The 17,539-nt window shown below is 40.4% G+C and overlaps 1 protein-coding gene across 2 annotated transcripts; it reads right to left on the reverse strand.

Moving 5' to 3' along the window:
* Positions 1-17: 17 nt before the first annotated feature.
* Positions 18-17,539, reverse strand: si:ch211-230g15.5 (polyhomeotic-like protein 3). Of its 2 annotated transcripts, XM_066658980.1 has the most exons (14): positions 17,066-17,539; positions 13,573-13,818; positions 12,911-12,985; positions 12,213-12,365; positions 10,392-10,493; positions 9,844-10,093; positions 8,595-9,451; positions 7,882-8,041; positions 6,980-7,239; positions 5,301-5,439; positions 4,883-4,997; positions 1,980-2,091; positions 1,325-1,598; positions 18-1,075 (listed from the first exon to the last, which is right to left on the reverse strand). In XM_066658980.1, the coding sequence occupies exons 2-14, from the start codon at positions 13,789-13,791 to the stop codon at positions 915-917; spliced, it is 2,877 nt and encodes a 958-aa protein (XP_066515077.1). In that variant the 5' UTR covers positions 13,792-13,818; positions 17,066-17,539; the 3' UTR covers positions 18-914. The 2 variants fall into 2 exon arrangements, with proteins under 2 accessions (XP_066515077.1, XP_066516255.1); XM_066660158.1 differs by lacking the exon at positions 10,392-10,493 and having other exon boundaries at positions 17,066-17,537.

Here is a 17,539-nt window from a genome sequence, read left to right on the forward strand (position 1 = left end):
TAACAAAATGTAGTTCGTTTAATTAAATAATCAAAAATGGCACAAGAAAGGTAATGTAACAATGACAAACAACACTTTGATGACACTATATAGTACTACAGCAGTTTTATAAGGTCTCCATGTCAGAAAAGGCACCTTAGCTGTACCTTGATTGGGTGAGACTGCGATTAGGTACCTACATGTTGTTTTCTGCACTGCGTTGTTTTTGAGTTTCACAGTTCCGCTGGAGCAAGGAGATTCATAAAATTCATCTTTGAGCCTACGTAATCTTGTCCGCAATGTCAAACGTCTTTAAAAATGCTTAAAAATTTCAAATCACTTGCATTTGTATTTGCTAGAGCCTTAGAAGACAAATATATTAAATATTACAAATCCTTCACAAAACATTTTGTATAGATTTATACACACAGAGCACTGCATTGTTATACATGTACACATATACAGTACGATAAGAAAATATCTACAATGGGACATGCTCACAATAATAGCACTTCCATTCTTCTCTAGCTTCTCCACAGACACGGGAAGTGATCCTTTCCTCGCAGTGAAAAATATAAACTTGACGACCCTGAATATGAGAAAACCCATACAAAAAAAGCAGACACAAACATTTCCCTCCTACTATGACTGTGTATAGATCTTGTATTATGCTCACGGAAAGAGACCATTATATTGCTATCATGCTTTCAGACAGAGGCTAAGGTTACTGGTAGGCTACTGTAATGTTATGCTAGCTCATTTCAAGCAAATACACACAAGTTATCTCAACACGTTGACTTTATCGCGTAAATCTCTTAAGATTAAAGTGCACAAAATGGCTCTATTCTATTGGCAAGTGCTCTGATCGTCTGCAAAAAAGGGCAAACCTATCCTTTCGGGTCTCTCCTTTTTCTTTTCTCTGCATCCTTGTCCCTTTACCTCCCTCCCTCCTTCAGCGAGTTGATCCGGGCACAGATTTTGAGCGCTGGCCCGAGCTTGACATTCATGGCACTCATTAGGTGATCTTCAGTGAGCAGCAGCAAGGCCTGTCCATCAATCTCCTGTGCTCGAAAAGACTCTGCAATGTCCTGACACCCTGAGAAGGTCACAAGGAGTTGACATTCATTACAATGCAGGAGCAGAGCAAGAGAGAAGAGTAAAGGAAGAAATAAGGGGGGGGGGGCAGCAACAAGAAATAACAAAAAGACAGAGACAGATTGAAAAGAGAAAATGACAAAATACCAAATTAATCAAGAAACAAAGCAAAATAAACTAACAAGAAGTAAGGGCAAAATAGGGCAAAAAAATGTATAAAAGCATAGAGTTGTAGATGTTTTTTTCTCACCTGGTAGATTGGATATAAAGCTCCAGACCTGGTCTACTGTCCACTGGGCGGGTTTGGGGCGTGAGGAGAGGTCAGTGGGGGACATGGGGTCTAAGGGCGATGTGGGGGCACTCCTGCTCTCTGTTGCAGTTTCTCTGGCTCTGGATTCTCTCTCGCATGGACTCTGCTCTGTGTGTCGGCGCAGTCGTGTCTTCATTGGAACAGCTGCCTCATCCTCTCCCTCCTGTGGTGGGCGCTGCAGGATCCTCCACTGCTCCGTCACACTGTGCTTCACCTCCAGTTACACAAATACACATCATTGGAAATAGCAAATTGGAATGCAAATATTTTAATATACGGTAGTATATATTTTTTTAATTAACCAGTTTTATCTGTAAATCAGTCATTGCCAGCTGCCAAAGTAGATGATGCCCCCAAGCTTGGGGGTTGAAGACTAGCACATGCTTGCTCTGACACCACGTTTTTAAACTCATCCAGACAGCTCAATACATTTGGAGGAGAACACTAAATGCCCATATTAGGCCCCAGAGTGCTGAGGCTTCACTAGGAACTGAAACACTAATTTAAAATTGATAGGGCTAATGCTTAGACTGCTGTGCTTCAAACAGTTTTATCTGTTTACTTAACGTCAAGCAGTTTGTTGATGAGGACTGACCTGCTGGAAGTTGTCCCCCTCAATCTCGTCCTCTGCTCCGTTAAACTCTGACTGATGTCCCCCTTCGCTCATGCAGCGCCTCAGTGCACGAAAGCGTTTGGTGTAACTGAATCTAGAGCAGAGGAGAGAGGACAAAGAGGCAGGAAGATGAATGAGATCACAGTCTTTCACATCCACCTCAGGCTGGCACCTCAGATGAAGCCATAGATTTAAAAGGCCACTGCTCTAGTATATGCTTCATTTTCAAGTGCAGGGTTTCCCCAGTGTGTGATAGGCGTATTGTGTCTAAATTCAGGGCATGAAATGGGACAATACTGAATAAATGCAAAATAAACCTTTAATGAATTCATTGTTTTATAAAGCTTTTTAGTGTTATATGCCATACATTAATGTAAATTATGATTTATTTTTTAATTATATGCTTTATTTGTTATATTCCATGTATGCTCAATGCTGTGAATATGCTGTGAATGATAATTTCAAATTTATAATTTTTTTTAAAAGTCTGAATACATGTTTACTATTTGTTGTACTGTAGTTCTACAGTAGAACTACAGAGTGCTCCTGTATTGCCAGTGGAGATGATAAAATGGACAATGAATGTAGATACAAGAAATTGTTCCTGACCTAATCATCATTCAGTGTAAGCAAGAATGGAAATATTAAGCTTAGGTCCCAGAACGTAACTGTCACACCATTTTAAAGGTGCCTTGCAAAAAATTAAATTAACATTACATTAAATTTCATAGACTTGACCGTGAAAACTGCCTTAAACAGGACGTACTATACCCCTTTACCACAGGTTAACAAAGCTCCCTGGGGTATTAATGAAATGTCTGTGGCAGATGCCATAAATATCAAAGTAAATTTAATTAATTTAATCATGAGGTCAGTGAAGACATTTTAAGACGTGTATATGCCAGGTGTAAACAGACATGTCTCACAGTCCACCTATGATCAGATGTCTTCAGAGTCATGTAACTAAGCCCAGGGTTTTGAGGATTCAGGCATGGAGTTTACATATTGCTTATTATAGTGCTGTTTTCAAAACCTCAAAACATGATCTGACTTTCCATTATTTCAACCTACAGTGCTGAAAATATGTGGATACAAATGGCATTTTTACAATACATGTCTGGTTTTTAACTTCTTCATAGGGCAAAGTCAGCCCACTGGACCAGGGACTTTGACTCTCTTAACTGGTATTAGGTTCTTTTTAGATATCGGTTCCATTACATTACAGAGATTGTAGTGAGACTCAGTGGGGCAGTTCTGTCTCTACTATCTACTATGGAGTTCCTCAAGAATCAATATTAGGGCCAGCACTCTTTTTGTTTTATATGCTTCAGTTCCAGACTCTTTTTATTGGAAGCCGTTTCTACCTTGTTTTTCCTCTCTTTTTGTAGCAGCGCATGCAGTTGTATGTTTTTATGCCATTCTTGAAGCCTCCAGGTGTATAATTATTTTTTTTTTTTTCATTTTTCAAGCCTTCTGGAAGCAGTTTCATTCTACATTGTATTTATGAAGGCTTCCAAAAAAACAAAAAAAAAAAACACTTATTATTTTTATAAATTACATTACAATGTTTATTTGCTGTAAATAAAGTAGAACAATAGGACCAAATAATTAGCTAGAAGAATGTAGTTAGCACCAGTGCAGATATTTCTCTATTTTAATTTTAGAGGTAAAAAATTCAGCAAGAGCAGCATAGACATGAGTCACAGACTAAAGTCACAAAGCAACTTTAATATCATTAATAAAAATGATGTTTTCTGAAAAAAGTAAATAAATAAAATCCTTTCCACTATACTTATTACATCACACAAGCAGAATATTTTTTCTCTTTCAGATATTTTGGTTCTGTTCACTAAAGTTTTTATTTATATAAATACAGTAGAGCTTTTAGTCGACCCTTCACCTCTAGGCTAAATCCTCCTCCGAAGTGCTACCCCAGACCACATCCTGTACTATTCTACATATGACTTAGGGCATATATGTGTATTTAATTCTCTTAATGTGGTAAAATAGATCACATCACACCATTTCTTTCCTAGAAATACAAAGTAGTATGTGTTGCCTCTCTCCTTTTATCAGAATTACCAACTCATTATTTTTTCAAGACAGCTGCTTTAATCAGATATCAACAGGAACCACATTTAGACTTTTCACTGTTGCAGTCTGTTAACATGACGTATTTGAGGAAGTTAATTTTATAAAAGAAAAAACAATGCTGAGTATCTCTGACACATATCAACACCTCGGCCGTAAACCTGAAACACTGAACTTGCCTAAAGAATAAATGCCATCACAAACCATTCATTTTTCCACATCAAATTCTGGCGCAAGAAGTGTTCAACTCATTGGTCTGACCCTCAGCTTTACGCTCTGCACTATAGTCTATGCACTAGGCTACTTACAATTATTCCTGTGGATAACAACTAAATCTTACATTTTTACATTCACAGTTGCTGATACCTTCTTCTAAATAAATAAAAAGAATAAATATGGAAATATCTCAGTCTAGAGTAAAACAATGTATTTGTTTTAATGGTTTTTGTTTCTTAAAAAAATACACAAATTCCAATCATAGCATTAGTATACTCAGTTAGTCACAGTCTTGGATTGAACACCCTGGTGGAAATAAGGCTACATGACAAAGTCTTCATGACAACAGAAGTGTTAAAATAAATTGTTAAAACAAGTAATACTTGGAATATATCTTTATTGATGATAACTTAAGTTAAATATCAGTTTACCACAAAGGTTTATATAGATGTCATTTATCCTTATTAATGATGACCTAAAGTGTGCTTTGTATTTCACGACACGAGCAAGTTTTTGATTACTGTTGTGTTGATGTAATTTGGCCGTTAACCTAAAATAATATGAAAATAAAGCCTCACCTCTTTGCACAGGACTTGGAGCAGAAGCGTTTGGATCGAGGGAATGTTTGGGCAGTGCCTTTCCTCTTGCAGAACTGACACTGCAGCACCAGCCTGTGTCCCACTCCTACTCCATCTACAGAGAGAATCACAGCATGTAATACTAACATTCAGTACACCTCCAATTTCACACAGATTTAAGTACACTTCCACACCTGCATTTTTGGTGCAGGCCTATCACACTTCTTCACTTCAGTTTGCTTTCACCTGTGTGAACACACCACCTACACTTGGGTTTCCATCAAACAGAAACATGGGCTGCTATAAATTGCGTACATTATATTTTACTCAGCTTTTGCACAGCAACTGGGAGTATTTAAAATGATCACATATACACATTATATTATCTCTGCTCACAGGCTGATTAAAAAGTACCCACTGTTTGTGACACTGGTCTCATCATCCGAGTCAGTGGAGTCGTCCGGGGGTTCAGAGGTAGCAGGAAATAAATCTGGCTCACTCACTCCATTCACTCCAGAGCTGCAGTGTGGACCCACCATAAGCGATGAGCGGCTCACCTAAAGAATTTAAATGAAAAGGAAATGGGTAAAAATGCTGATATTTCTGAAAGTGTCCGCTGTACGTACAGGGGTTGGACAATGAAACTGAAACACCTGGTTTTAGACCACAATAATTAATTAGTATGGTGTAGGGCCTCTTTTTTGCAGCCAATACAGCGTCAATTGGTCTTGGGAATGACATGTATAAGTCCTGCACAGTGGTCAGAGGGATTTTAAGCCATTCTTCTTGCAGGATAGTGGCCAGGTCACTACGTGATGCTGGTGGAGGAAAACGTTTCCTGACTCGCTCTTCCAAAACACCCCAAAGTGGCTCAATAATATATAGATCTGGTGACTGTGCAGGCCATGGGAGATGTTCAACTTAACTTTCATGTTCATCAAACCAATCTTTCACCAGTCTTGCTGTGTGTTTTAGTGCATTGTCATCCTGATACACGGCACCGCCTTCAGGATACAATGTTTGAACCATTGCATGCACATGGTCCTCCAGAATGGTTCGTTAGTCCTTGGCAGTGCCCATCTAGCACAAGTATTGGGCCAAGGAAATGCCATGATATGGCAGCCCAAACCATCACTGATCCACCCCCATGCTTCACTCTGGGCAGGCAACAGTCTGGGTGGGGCTTCTCCACACCGTAACTCTCCCGGATGTGGGGAAAACAGTAAACGTGGACTCAGAGAACAATACATGTTTCACATTGTCCACAGCCCAAGATTTGCACTCCTTGCACCATTGAAATCGACGTTTGGCATTGGCGTGAGTGACCAAAGGTTTGGCTATAGCAGCCTGGCCGTGTATATTGACCCTGTGGAGCTCCTGACGGACAGTTCTGGTGGAAACAGGGGAGTTGAGGTGCACATTTAATTCTGCCGTGATTTGGGCAGCCGTTTTTAGCCGGTTTTATGTTTTTTGGATACAATCCGGGTCAGCACCCGAACGTCCCTTTCAGACAGCTTCCTCTTGCGTCCACAGTTAATCCTGTTGGATGTGTTTCGTTTTTCTTGGTGATATGCAGACATTACCCTAGACTTGGTCACAGATGCGCCAGCAAGACGTGCACCAACATTTTGTCCTCTTTTGAACTCTGGTATGTCACCAATAATGTCATGTGCATTGCAATATTTTGAGCAAAACTGTGCTCTTACCCTCTGCTAATTGAACCTTCACACTCTGCTCTTACTGGTGCAATGTGCAATTAATGATGATTGGCCACCAGGCTGCTCCAATTTAGCCATGAAACCTCCCACACTAAAATGACAGGTGTTTCAGTTTCATTGTCCAACACCTGTATGTTGTAGTTATAACTGATTACTGAAGCAAATGCTGCAGTGTGTTCAGAGTCACAGATCAGAATCTCTTCAAATCAGAGGTCAGAGATTTCTATCCCCAGTAAAGAGGCTATGAACACTGTTACACCTAACCAACACAGGAGAAGACTACAGCTAATGGAAACAGCAGAACACTGAAGAACCCAGTTTTCCTTAATCTTACACCTAGGAATCACACTTCAGCCTAATTACGCAATGTCTAATGTACCGGGAATGGCTCCAGTCCCTCCTGAATGATGAAGCCCTCCACCAGGTGAGTGAGGATGACTGGTTTAGCTGCATCTGGACAGTGATGTGTTTCTGTTGGTTCTGTTTGGCTGGAGGGTGGTCTCTGGACAGGTGGCCTTTCCAACATTTTAGGAAAGGCAGGGAATTTTGGAGGAGAGCTGCAGCTGGCAGGGGACACATCCGAGGGTCGTATCACAGAGGACTGGACTGGTGACAGGTCAGAGGATAAGCTGGATATGGCTAAAAGAGAGTGAAAAACTGACGTAAGAAATTTTATTAGGAACTAATATGCTCTGCTCATTATTAATAAAAGTGTTGTTATTATTATTGGCAAATGCAATAACTATAGTTATTATCATTACTACTACTATCAGGAGCAGCATTGAAAATCTGTGTCCTGACTAAAAAAGGTAAAAAAATCTAAACTGAAACATCAATTTACCTGATCTTGTTGTGCGAAGTAGCCATTTTGTGATGTTTTGAAAATGTCTACCAGAAAATTACCATTACTATTTGTTTTTTTCACATTAACTAACAGCATTGTACCACATATGCCATGATTTTATCCTAACTTGTGCAGTGCGTGAGCGACAGTGACTAAACAAGAATGCTTCTAAAACAATCTAAATGTCTTAATCTAAATGAGATCTAAAAGAACATGCAAAAACGGACAGAGCAATGTCCACAGATCCAGGTATGGAAATCAATGTTGTAAACCACAAATAGAAAACACTATGACTGGTCAGGTTTTCACACTACCATATCCCAAGCTTTACAGCATACAAGGAACATTCACTATTCATTTGAGGCTTCAACACTGAATCATTTTGAAAATTAGTTAACTAACTGGCTGAATGCAGTGCTGAGATGCACTTTATTTACCTGAGTGATTGTCTGAGTGAGTGGACATGTCCTCACACAGGTCCTCTCGTTCAGCAGGCGATGCTACAACTAAAGCAGAATGAGTTTCTGGCTTCTGAGACAGTTTAGTCTGGCCTTCATTCTTTGACTCTTCAGTGTAGTTCACCATCCTTTTACAGACCTGAGAAAAGATATAGAGTTTATACATTGTAACATACACAGATAAGCCTGCAGATGTTTACTTGAAGTAAAACACCATTTAGATATCACAATTAAATTGAAATATTTACATATTTCACAAATTAATTCAAGTGGACGTAGCTGACAACTATTAATATTAGTAGTAGATGTTGAAGCCCAGCTGCTAACTTGCCCTATAGCTGGGACATGGCACTGTCATTTATAAATTAGCTTTTATGAATAACAAATATTATGGGTGTAATGTTAATTGTTTCATTTTTTAACATCACATTTTAAGTTACGCTTTGTCTTTTCACTTTATTGTGAAATTATTTGTCTCATTCACAACATCCGGCCAATTTGAGCTCAGTCATAATCGAGCTGCAAAACACTGGAGGAGAACTAGAGAATCTTTTGAAGTGACAAAAGTGACAGACAGCAGCCAAGCTACAAAGGTCTAGTGTTTGGAAAGGTATAGTTAAGGAAAGTCTTTAGATATACACAAGAAGTCAGTATTGTGATGCATCCACCATTAATTATCCACTTTTACTCACCACAGTCTTGTCCACAACTTCTCCAGTCTGTGCTGCTACTGTAACAATCTGCTGTGTTTGGTTTTGTTCCACAGCTTTCACTTGCGATGCTGTGAGTTTAAGATCTTGAGGGGCTTCCTCCATTGTTTCCTGTTTCCTTTTTAACTCCTTTGAGCTTTTCAGCTCCTTGGAGGTGTCCACTGTGTATGTAGGGCTCTGTGAGGCAAGGGGAGACTGTGGAGGTGCTGAGGAGTTGCTGCTGCTGGTAGACACAATGGGGAGAACAGGTGAAGGAGGGGAGGCTCGCTGGGGGGAAGCCAAGTGAGGAGCGGTAGTGATGAGCATCTGTCTGGAGGGAGACAGCTGTAGTAGCTGAGGGTTTGAAGTCTGTGATGACTGGACAGGGTCCAGGACAGGTTTAGCCAATACTGGAGAAACCAGAGGCTTTGACTGGACAAGATCACGGGGCGGGGACACAGTGGATGCCTTTGACTGGCCATTGGTAGTGCACTGGGCAGAGGCGGAGGACAGTGCGATCCTTAATAGTTGCTTGGTGGCGAGTAAAGAGTTGCCAGGAGAAGACGAACTGAGGGGCAGGGTCATGGTTGGTGGAGTAAGGTGTGATCTGCTGGGGGTGGGCACTGTGATGGCCACAGGTGATGCCTGTGCTGACCCACTCTGGGAGGGCTGGGCGGACGGGCAGCGTTTAAGCTCAGGAAGAGGCTTCTTTGGTGTACTTGGAGGAGAAGTGTGTTGAGTCTGCCTCTGAGGGAACGGATGCTGTGGGATGCTAATCTGGCTGTGTGGTCTCTTCAGGCTGCTGCTGTTGGTGGGGTTCTGCTTGGCCATTGCATGGGACTGGGCTGGAGCGTACAGGGCTGAGAGCAGAGACAACCATTTCAAAATTCTTTTCACAAGGCACAAGCCAGCTGCAACACAAACTGCTAGGTCAATGATTGGATATGTGCCAGAATCTGGATCTGGACGTTGAACTATTAAAGCGTCTTCACATATGAAATTAAATATTAAAAATGGAATATAAAGTATAGTAAATAAAAAGCACATGAAAACTGAACGAGTCTGTATCTAAGCTGGGATGTTTTAATAGTAGGGGAAATGTGGCAACGTATGAAAAATATCTTCCAACAAGAGATTAATAAACTATGCCTCTCTGTATGATTAAACACATTTGAAGAATACATTATTAAGAGAATAAATTATTAAAACTCATATTTTCATTCTGGATGAAAGTCACATTAAAATTACTTACTTGGGGGTGGTACAGTAAGATGGCGTACGGGCGGCGCTTTGGGTGTCAATGTGGGAGGCTGTGGGGCTGTGCCCTCAGCTTTGGTTGGGGCTTCTTTTCCAGAGGATGGTGGGCTAGGCCTCAGAGTAAAAGTGGGTGCCCTTGGGCGGGACAGGGGCGGGGGTTGGCGCTGGGCAGCAGACTTCAGCGGGAGGTTTGGAGGGATGGTCAGAGTGCCGGGAGGTGGGGGGCGGAGTGTGAGGCTCTGCAGCTGGAGCAGAGAGGCAGAGACAGAGAGAGAGAGAGAGAGAGAGAGAGAGAGAGAGAGAGAGAGAGAGAGAGAGAGAGAGAGAGAGAGAGAGAGAGAGATTACACCATACAGAAACTTGCTCATGGTCAATGACTACTGAAGATAGAGGAAATATAGAGATCTAAAAAAAGCAAGGAGCTGATGACCTGTTGTATGTAGTAATATGCAAAAAAAAAAAAAAAAAAAGTTCTCATGGACAAGACTGAAGAGAGAATTTACATATACTGATGATTTATGCAAAATCAAGTGAGGAGCTCACCTGTGAAGAAGGGAATCGGGGTGAAGAGGAGGAGGGAGAGGAAGAAGAAGAGGAGGAGGAGAGGACAGGTGCATCAGGTCGTACTGCAGACGTTAGAATCAACTGCCAGAGCAGACATATAGAGATGAAGAAGATATGAGAGCATAAGAAGGGGCAAAGAGAAGCTTCTAGACCCTAGTAGAAATGGAAGCCACTTGTTTCCCCACATGTTGAGCTGTGTTTGTGTGGGCGTGAAGGTGAGTTTCACAGTAAAGTGAAGAGCTTTTGATGTGGTGTAGAGGGACCTTTCCGCACTGAAAACCTGTGAGCATGCACCAAGAGCAGTACTCAAATGTGTCAGCTTTTAATCGATGGCGTGTGATAATACGAACAAGCAAAGAAGAAATTGGTGTACATCCAATTTTTTTGTTTTTGCCCCCTCCTACTACGGAAGTCTCTAAACTTGAAGCGCTGAAGTAATGGCCTGAGCTAGTGGCATGAGCAAACACAGTGAAAGTGGGAGGAACAAACAAGCAGGCAGAGCTCCACATACTTCAGAAAGCTTTCAAATACTCTGGCCTCAAAACCAAAGTTTCCATGCCCTTACAGAAGTGATACTAAAGCTCAGCTCATTGTACAATAAAATCATCACGACTAAACGAAGCAAGCATTTGTTGATAACACAGTGAATAGGGTGGATAATACGGCAATGGATTTTTATTTTTAACTCGTGAGCTCCTTTGCACAAGTCAGGTTGCTTGTATAAACAGTTTTCTTACAACAAGATGGCGACGAAGCACATGGGGCAATCATGATTACTTGAATGAAATCACTTGTTCCACTGGGATACAAACTAAAACAAATATTATATATTCTCCATCAATAGCCTTGGTGATTAGTTGATTCATTTGCAATTTGAACAATAAATATGATATCACTGGGTTGTTATAACACCATATTTAACATGTTCTGTACATGGCAGCGCAAAAAATCATGTAAGTGACTTTGGTCTAAAACAGGATAACACACACCAGTAGGATTAATAAGTGCATTTATGTTTCAAAAATAATGATTTTCTGTTAAATTGAGGTAAAAGTGTATTTGAGATTTAGTGTAACGTCATTTTTACACATGTAGTTAAACATGCTTAACACAGACACTCAGGATATTTTTCCATGTTGTCCTGTTCTGTCTTTTGTCTGAATCAGGCCAAAAGTGAATAGCTGTAACATTATATTTATATGTGATTTAATGTAAAACCTGGATTTTTATACTTGGAATGTCAGTGTTAAATCAATAATTGAAAGAAATAAAATAATAAGTAATTTTAAGCTGTATGAACATCTGAGAGTCATACCAGAGTTCTGATTAACAAAGGTTTGTAGTTATTTAAAAAAGAAAACTATTACACAATAATCACAGAAGCTTGTTTATGGTCCGTGGAGAGGTTTCTGAAATTACTTGAAGTATCATACAATTTTGGCTGCTTTGACTATGAGACAGATAAAGAAATAGATGGAGAGGTTGGAGAGGAGCAATGGGTGTTATGCAAGCAAATTCATGTCTCATTCTTTGGAATTTAAATAAAATATTTGTAGACAAAATGAGAGAACTCAGCCATAGGACCTCACTTTGCTTTTGCTGGTTTGTATTTGAGAGATGACAATATAATATAAGACCTTGGCCCTTTACTGGCTGACTCCCATTTACTGAAATTTGAAAGTGCAACAATCTAAAGGCAGATATAATAATGTAAATCTAGCTGTGCACGATATCTTGCATATTTCAGGGTCACATGAGAAAGAACACCGTAAGCAGAATGGAGAGACAGTGCCATCCTACCATCTGAGCTCTCAGGAGCATCTGGGCCTGGCTGCAGGGGTTCTTCCCGAGTAGCACGGTGTTGGGGGAAATCTTGCGGGTCATGCCAGTGGGACTGGAGCTCTGGCCGGCTCTGACCAGCGACGGTGACCCAGGTATGCTGGGCACTGAGACCTGAGAGACAGTTATTGAAATACTGGATAAGGCAACTATCATAGCAATATTTTAACATAACGTAATAGCAATTAGAATTTGGCAAAATGCCAAAAATATTGATGAAAATACTTAAAGACATTTTCAAAAAACACAATAAAAATGTCCCAATATTTTTAACACAATGCAGTAGAAGCCCCGCATTTACAAGTCAAGTCAATTTTTTTTTTCTCCACGCATTACACCAAATCTGCTTAAACTGGCCTAAATATAGACCTACTTTCTACATGGAGACTCTGACATTAGAATATTTCCATGTGACACACTCTCATAGCAAATTCTATTAAGTTTTATAATGTGACCTCTCACTAAAATGAGTGGCATCCTCATCCATGAATGATGTTATTATTGAGTGGGAGGTTGGAAAACTTATGATAGTGTTGGGTGTAAAGCAATCATTCTGTTAAACTGAGCACTTGCAAATACCAGGAACAGTGTTTGGCCTATACGAGGTAGGGAGATAGTACAGGTAGAATAGACACTTGAGCTCTAGCATTTCCACATACCGTTTTTTGTGTCTGCTGTGATAATGAAACAGTAGTTGAGAAGGCCGGAGCCAGTCTGTCCCCAAACAGATTGACCTGACGAGAAAAAAAAATAGACTGAAAAATCACAATCCACACAAACATATTCACCCCCTTTGATCATGCCAATTTGTTGCATGAAAAATGGGATGGAAGAGACTTATGGTCAAAAAGCTGTGCAGAAAAACAAACAAAAGAATAGTTTATGAAAAACTTTAGGAATTAGGAAATACATGCAGATAAAATGGAAGAAGGGCGACTAAAGTTATAGAAGGATGTAAGAGAGGTGATTGGAAAACTTGCAAAACGACAAAAGACACAAATACAAATGTGATCATAATGTGGAAAATTAAAAAAAAAGTGGAGCATCTTCACATTCCATTGCAGTTAATTCCATTAACTAAAGGATAGCAACTGTAGTAAAGCATTAAACTGAATGGAAGAATATAGCGTTGCTACACATGAGCTTAAGCTCAACATGGTCAAGCACAATTCATACAAGCTGCTTTAGAGTGTCAAATTCCATGTATTTGTAGATTTTATATACACAATCAGTAAGATTACTACGCCAAATAGATACATGTGAATGAGCAAGTGAATTAAGAACTTGCTCCTAAGATTCTCCACCAGTTACAAATAGTTACCTGAACAACCTTCCTATCTGTGGACGGAGGCTGATTGTGGAAGGTGGTGACTGCTGTAAGTGCCGGGCTGGTTTTCGGAGTGCCATTGGCCTGCTGGCATGGAGTCACCGCGGAGGTGGTAGTGGTGGTGATGTTGGTGGTTGTTGTAGTGGTGGTTGAGGATGCATTGTTATTTGCGCTCTTAGCAGGCTCAGGCTTAGCTTGAGGCTCCTTGTCCATTGCTCTGCACTGTCTGGACACTGGAAGCTGAAACAGAGTAGAACAGGAGTCAGTGTCTTGTGAATGCAATTTAGATCAGCTTGAAATGTCTGAAGTCTGTTTCTTTAGTTTTTGTACTGGAGCTAGAAGTTCCTGTAGCAACAGAAGCTAACACTGCTCTATAATAGCTATATGCCTAAAATGTTAAGCAATCCCAAACACACTTGCTTAAGTGATTTCTGGCAAAATCTATCCACAAAAATGGACTAAAGTATGGTGTGTTCTACAGTGCCATAAACATTCATTCATTCATTCATTCATTATCTGTAACCGCTTATCCAATTTTAGGGTCGCGGGGGTCCAGAGCCTACCTGGAATCATTGGGCGCAAGGCGGGAATACACCCTGGAGGGGGCGCCAGTCCTTCACAGGGTGACACAGACACACACACATTCACTCACACACTCACACCTACGGACACTTTCGAGTCGCCAATCCACCTGCGTGCCATAAACAATACAAGCAAATTTGTTTGAGAAATGTAACTGAGCAAGATCGGAGGTAATAGTGTAATAATTAAAGTGGATACGCTCTGATTACATTTTAGCTACAATTATCTCAGAGCCGCTTATGTTAGACAAATATGATTTAAAAATATATGAGTCTCCAGCCTCTCTCAGAGGCTTGGTACGTTTTCCAATATTTGGTTCTGCTTTTTAATTGAATACAGGAAACAAGTACAAAAAAACAGTCAACACTAGCTAAAAATGTAAAATAATTTAATTCACTTTTCCACAGTTAAGAAACTGACCCAAAAAATAAAAAATAAAAAAAGTTTATGCCAATTTATATGCCCAGAACAGGGATTTGTCATTGTAGGAAAACACACGAAAAAAAATTGAATTTCATTATATTTTTAATAATTCACTTGTTGTCTGCAGCAATAATTATTGTAAATGGTCAGATGACAAACTATTAATTCCATCTGTACAAAAATTAAGTTGGTGCTTCTTTTCTATTTTTCACACCAAAAAGTGAACTTTAAAAGTGGTAAAAACAAATGCACAAGCAAAAGAACAGATCAGATAATGGCTGTGGGAAGTGAGTAAAAAGGAAATGAATGAGTATGTTTTAAATAAAGGAGGTAAAAGGTTAGCCATTGAGTTTCTGTAACAGTGTAAAAGTGTCTCGTAGAAATTAACAGCATTTCAGTCTGCTCTTTAAACAACTAACAAGAGAGGTTACTACCACCTCGCAAAGGCCACATCGATAATGGAGCTAAGCCACGTTAAATATTTATATAATATTTATGTAAAACTAAGTAACTCTGCAGAAACATACATTAAGAGCCATTTGATAAACATTTGAAGACTGTTTTGACAAAAACAATGATACAAGCTAGGACAATAATAATAAAGTTTATTATTGCAGAGGTATAAATTAAGATGATGATATTAATTGTTAGATTCAGAAATTTTCCGTTTCTCAAATTCTTACTAGTCACAAACAAATTCAGTATCGCCGAGGTCTGGACTCAGTGGGAGTCAGGCCAATGTTCAGAGACCACAGCAGATAGTTTGATTCGGAAATATTTTTCTTTTTTTTCCAGTTTTTTTAAATGATGGCTTTTTGACAGCTTCAATATTTTCACAACCACAGGGTTGAGCTGTACCTTCACTGTAAATACAGCAACACAAACAGCAACAGAACAGACTTTTTCAGAACTGATGCTACAGTGGCGCTTCCTGTTTATGTAATGATGAGAGATATGGTGATTTTGCAACACATTTTAATATACATTTACAAAAGAGTAATTATATATATATATATATATATATATATATTTTTTTTTTTTTTTTTTTTTCTCCTTTTCATTCATTCATTGTCTGTAACACTTATCTAGTTCAGGGCCCCAAGGCGGGAACACACCCTGAAGAGGGCCCCATTCCATCGCAGGGCAATACACACTCACACCTACGGACACATTTGAGTAGCCAATCCACCCACCAACCATGGGAGGAAACCAGAGCACCCAGAGGAAACTCCTCACAGACAGTCACCCGGAGCGGGACTTGAACCCACAACCTCCAGGTCCCTGGAGCTGTGTGACTGTGACACTACCTGCTGCGCCATGCAACCCAAATAAAAATATAATTTTTTTGTTTTGTTTTCCAAACCCCCCCTACCCCAATTGGTTCCTAAAATGTATATCGTAAAAGGTACCAAACTGTGTACTTCCATGTTTAGAACTATGTTACAATAGTTCTAAACATGGAAGTACACAAACTATTTTTGTTTACTGCCACAGTGTAATATACTAAACAAAATAAAGCAATAAAGCATAATAGTTACATAGTATCGTTTTATGAGAAATGCAACAAATAATTAAGAAACCATATAATGTTCCTTGTAGGGGATAAACTTAATTTCAGCATGGCACGTCATATGGGCAGAAGGCGCCCAAACATTTGCATACTTCAGTGCACAAACGGCATGAGAGGCCTTGGTGAATAGAAAAAAACTAATACAAGAAAAATGTGGGATATGAGCCCTTTAAGCTGCACCACGCATGATGCATCCAGATGCAGAGAGATCGAGCAATCACTATGCAAATGCCATGTTGCAGCGTAATGCTAAGCTAACAGCACACACACCGGTGCATTCCATTCAAAATAATGGAGCAGCATCAGGAGCCAAAGAGCAGGTGTCAGCATCCTAAACATTAACATTGCTGACCACACGCTCATTTGTTTCCGCAGCAGATCAGGCCCTCCGCTGGACAAGACATGTTTAAAAAAGGCATACATCACAATACGACTGAGTGCACGGATCTGATGCACGATCTGGACCCTCGGCTGTCAACTGAACGTCTCCTGACATTAATCTGGGGGCGGTCAGGGTTTTTTTCCTCCATTTATAAAATAAAAATGGGCGTGTGGGTGCGCGCGCTGACAGAGCCCGTGCACATTTCTCTCGCTGTGTCGCGCTGTGCATGTTGCATATATAAAGAGAAACGAGCCTTTAAACCCAGAAGCAGAAAGCATGCAGTGAAAACGCCGAGCTACGAATGCACGCGCGTGCGCGCGCACACAACACACAAAATGAAAGTCAGAAGAATGGGATGTTCGGTGGTGAACACGAGACAGTCTCGCTCGCTCTCTCTCTCTCCCTCCGTCCGTCTATCTCTCTGTCTCTCTCTACCCGCAGCACCGAGCGTGTTTTTTTCCTTAGGATTAAGCTCGTTTCCTCGCGGATTAGCGCGTGCTTTTCCCGCAGTATCGCGCGTGTTTACTCACCTGTCCGCAGTGAGGGGGGGGCAGATCACCACCTCACACTGACCGACCACCGACAGCCTCACAACCCCGTCATCTCCTAATGCGTCAAAGGTAAAAGTAGAGAGAGGGGGAGAGAGAGAGAAAAAACAAACCACTGCGAGCACAGCGCTAAGTCTGCTGCAATGCCATCTGCTGGACAAGAGGACTCAACGCTCATACTCCTGCACCTCACAAACACGGTTAATAACCAAAACCAAATCTATTTTCAGTTGACAAAGCAAATGCCATTTCTAAAGTCCTGGGTTCCTGTGGGTTCAAACCCTGCAGAGTTGGCAGAAATCCAAGTTGCAAAAACTAATTTCAGGGAGGTACACCCTCCCTCAAAAAAAATAGTAGAGGGATGATAACAGAACTTTACTTTTTGATACAGGCCTGTGCATAACATTGGGCTACGGCATAGGCTAAATTGGTCTATAGAGGAGAAAAAAATAGCAC

The sequence above is a fragment of the Hoplias malabaricus genome, chromosome 1, assembly GCF_029633855.1.
Source record: "Hoplias malabaricus isolate fHopMal1 chromosome 1, fHopMal1.hap1, whole genome shotgun sequence".
Taxonomy (NCBI): Eukaryota; Metazoa; Chordata; class Actinopteri; order Characiformes; family Erythrinidae; genus Hoplias; species Hoplias malabaricus.

Excerpts from the sequence above, each read along its gene's own strand:
- si:ch211-230g15.5 (XM_066658980.1), bottom strand. The coding sequence starts at position 13,791 with ATGGACAAGGAGCCTCAAGCTAAGCCTGAGCCTGCTAAGAGCGCAAAT. Across the intron at positions 12,986-13,572 it reads CAGATAGGAAGGTTGTTCAG|GTCAATCTGTTTGGGGACAG; the intron begins GTAACTATTTGT and ends TTTTCTCGTCAG. Across the intron at positions 9,452-9,843 it reads TCTTACTGTACCACCCCCAA|CCCTGTACGCTCCAGCCCAG; the intron begins GTAAGTAATTTT and ends CTCTGCTCTCAG.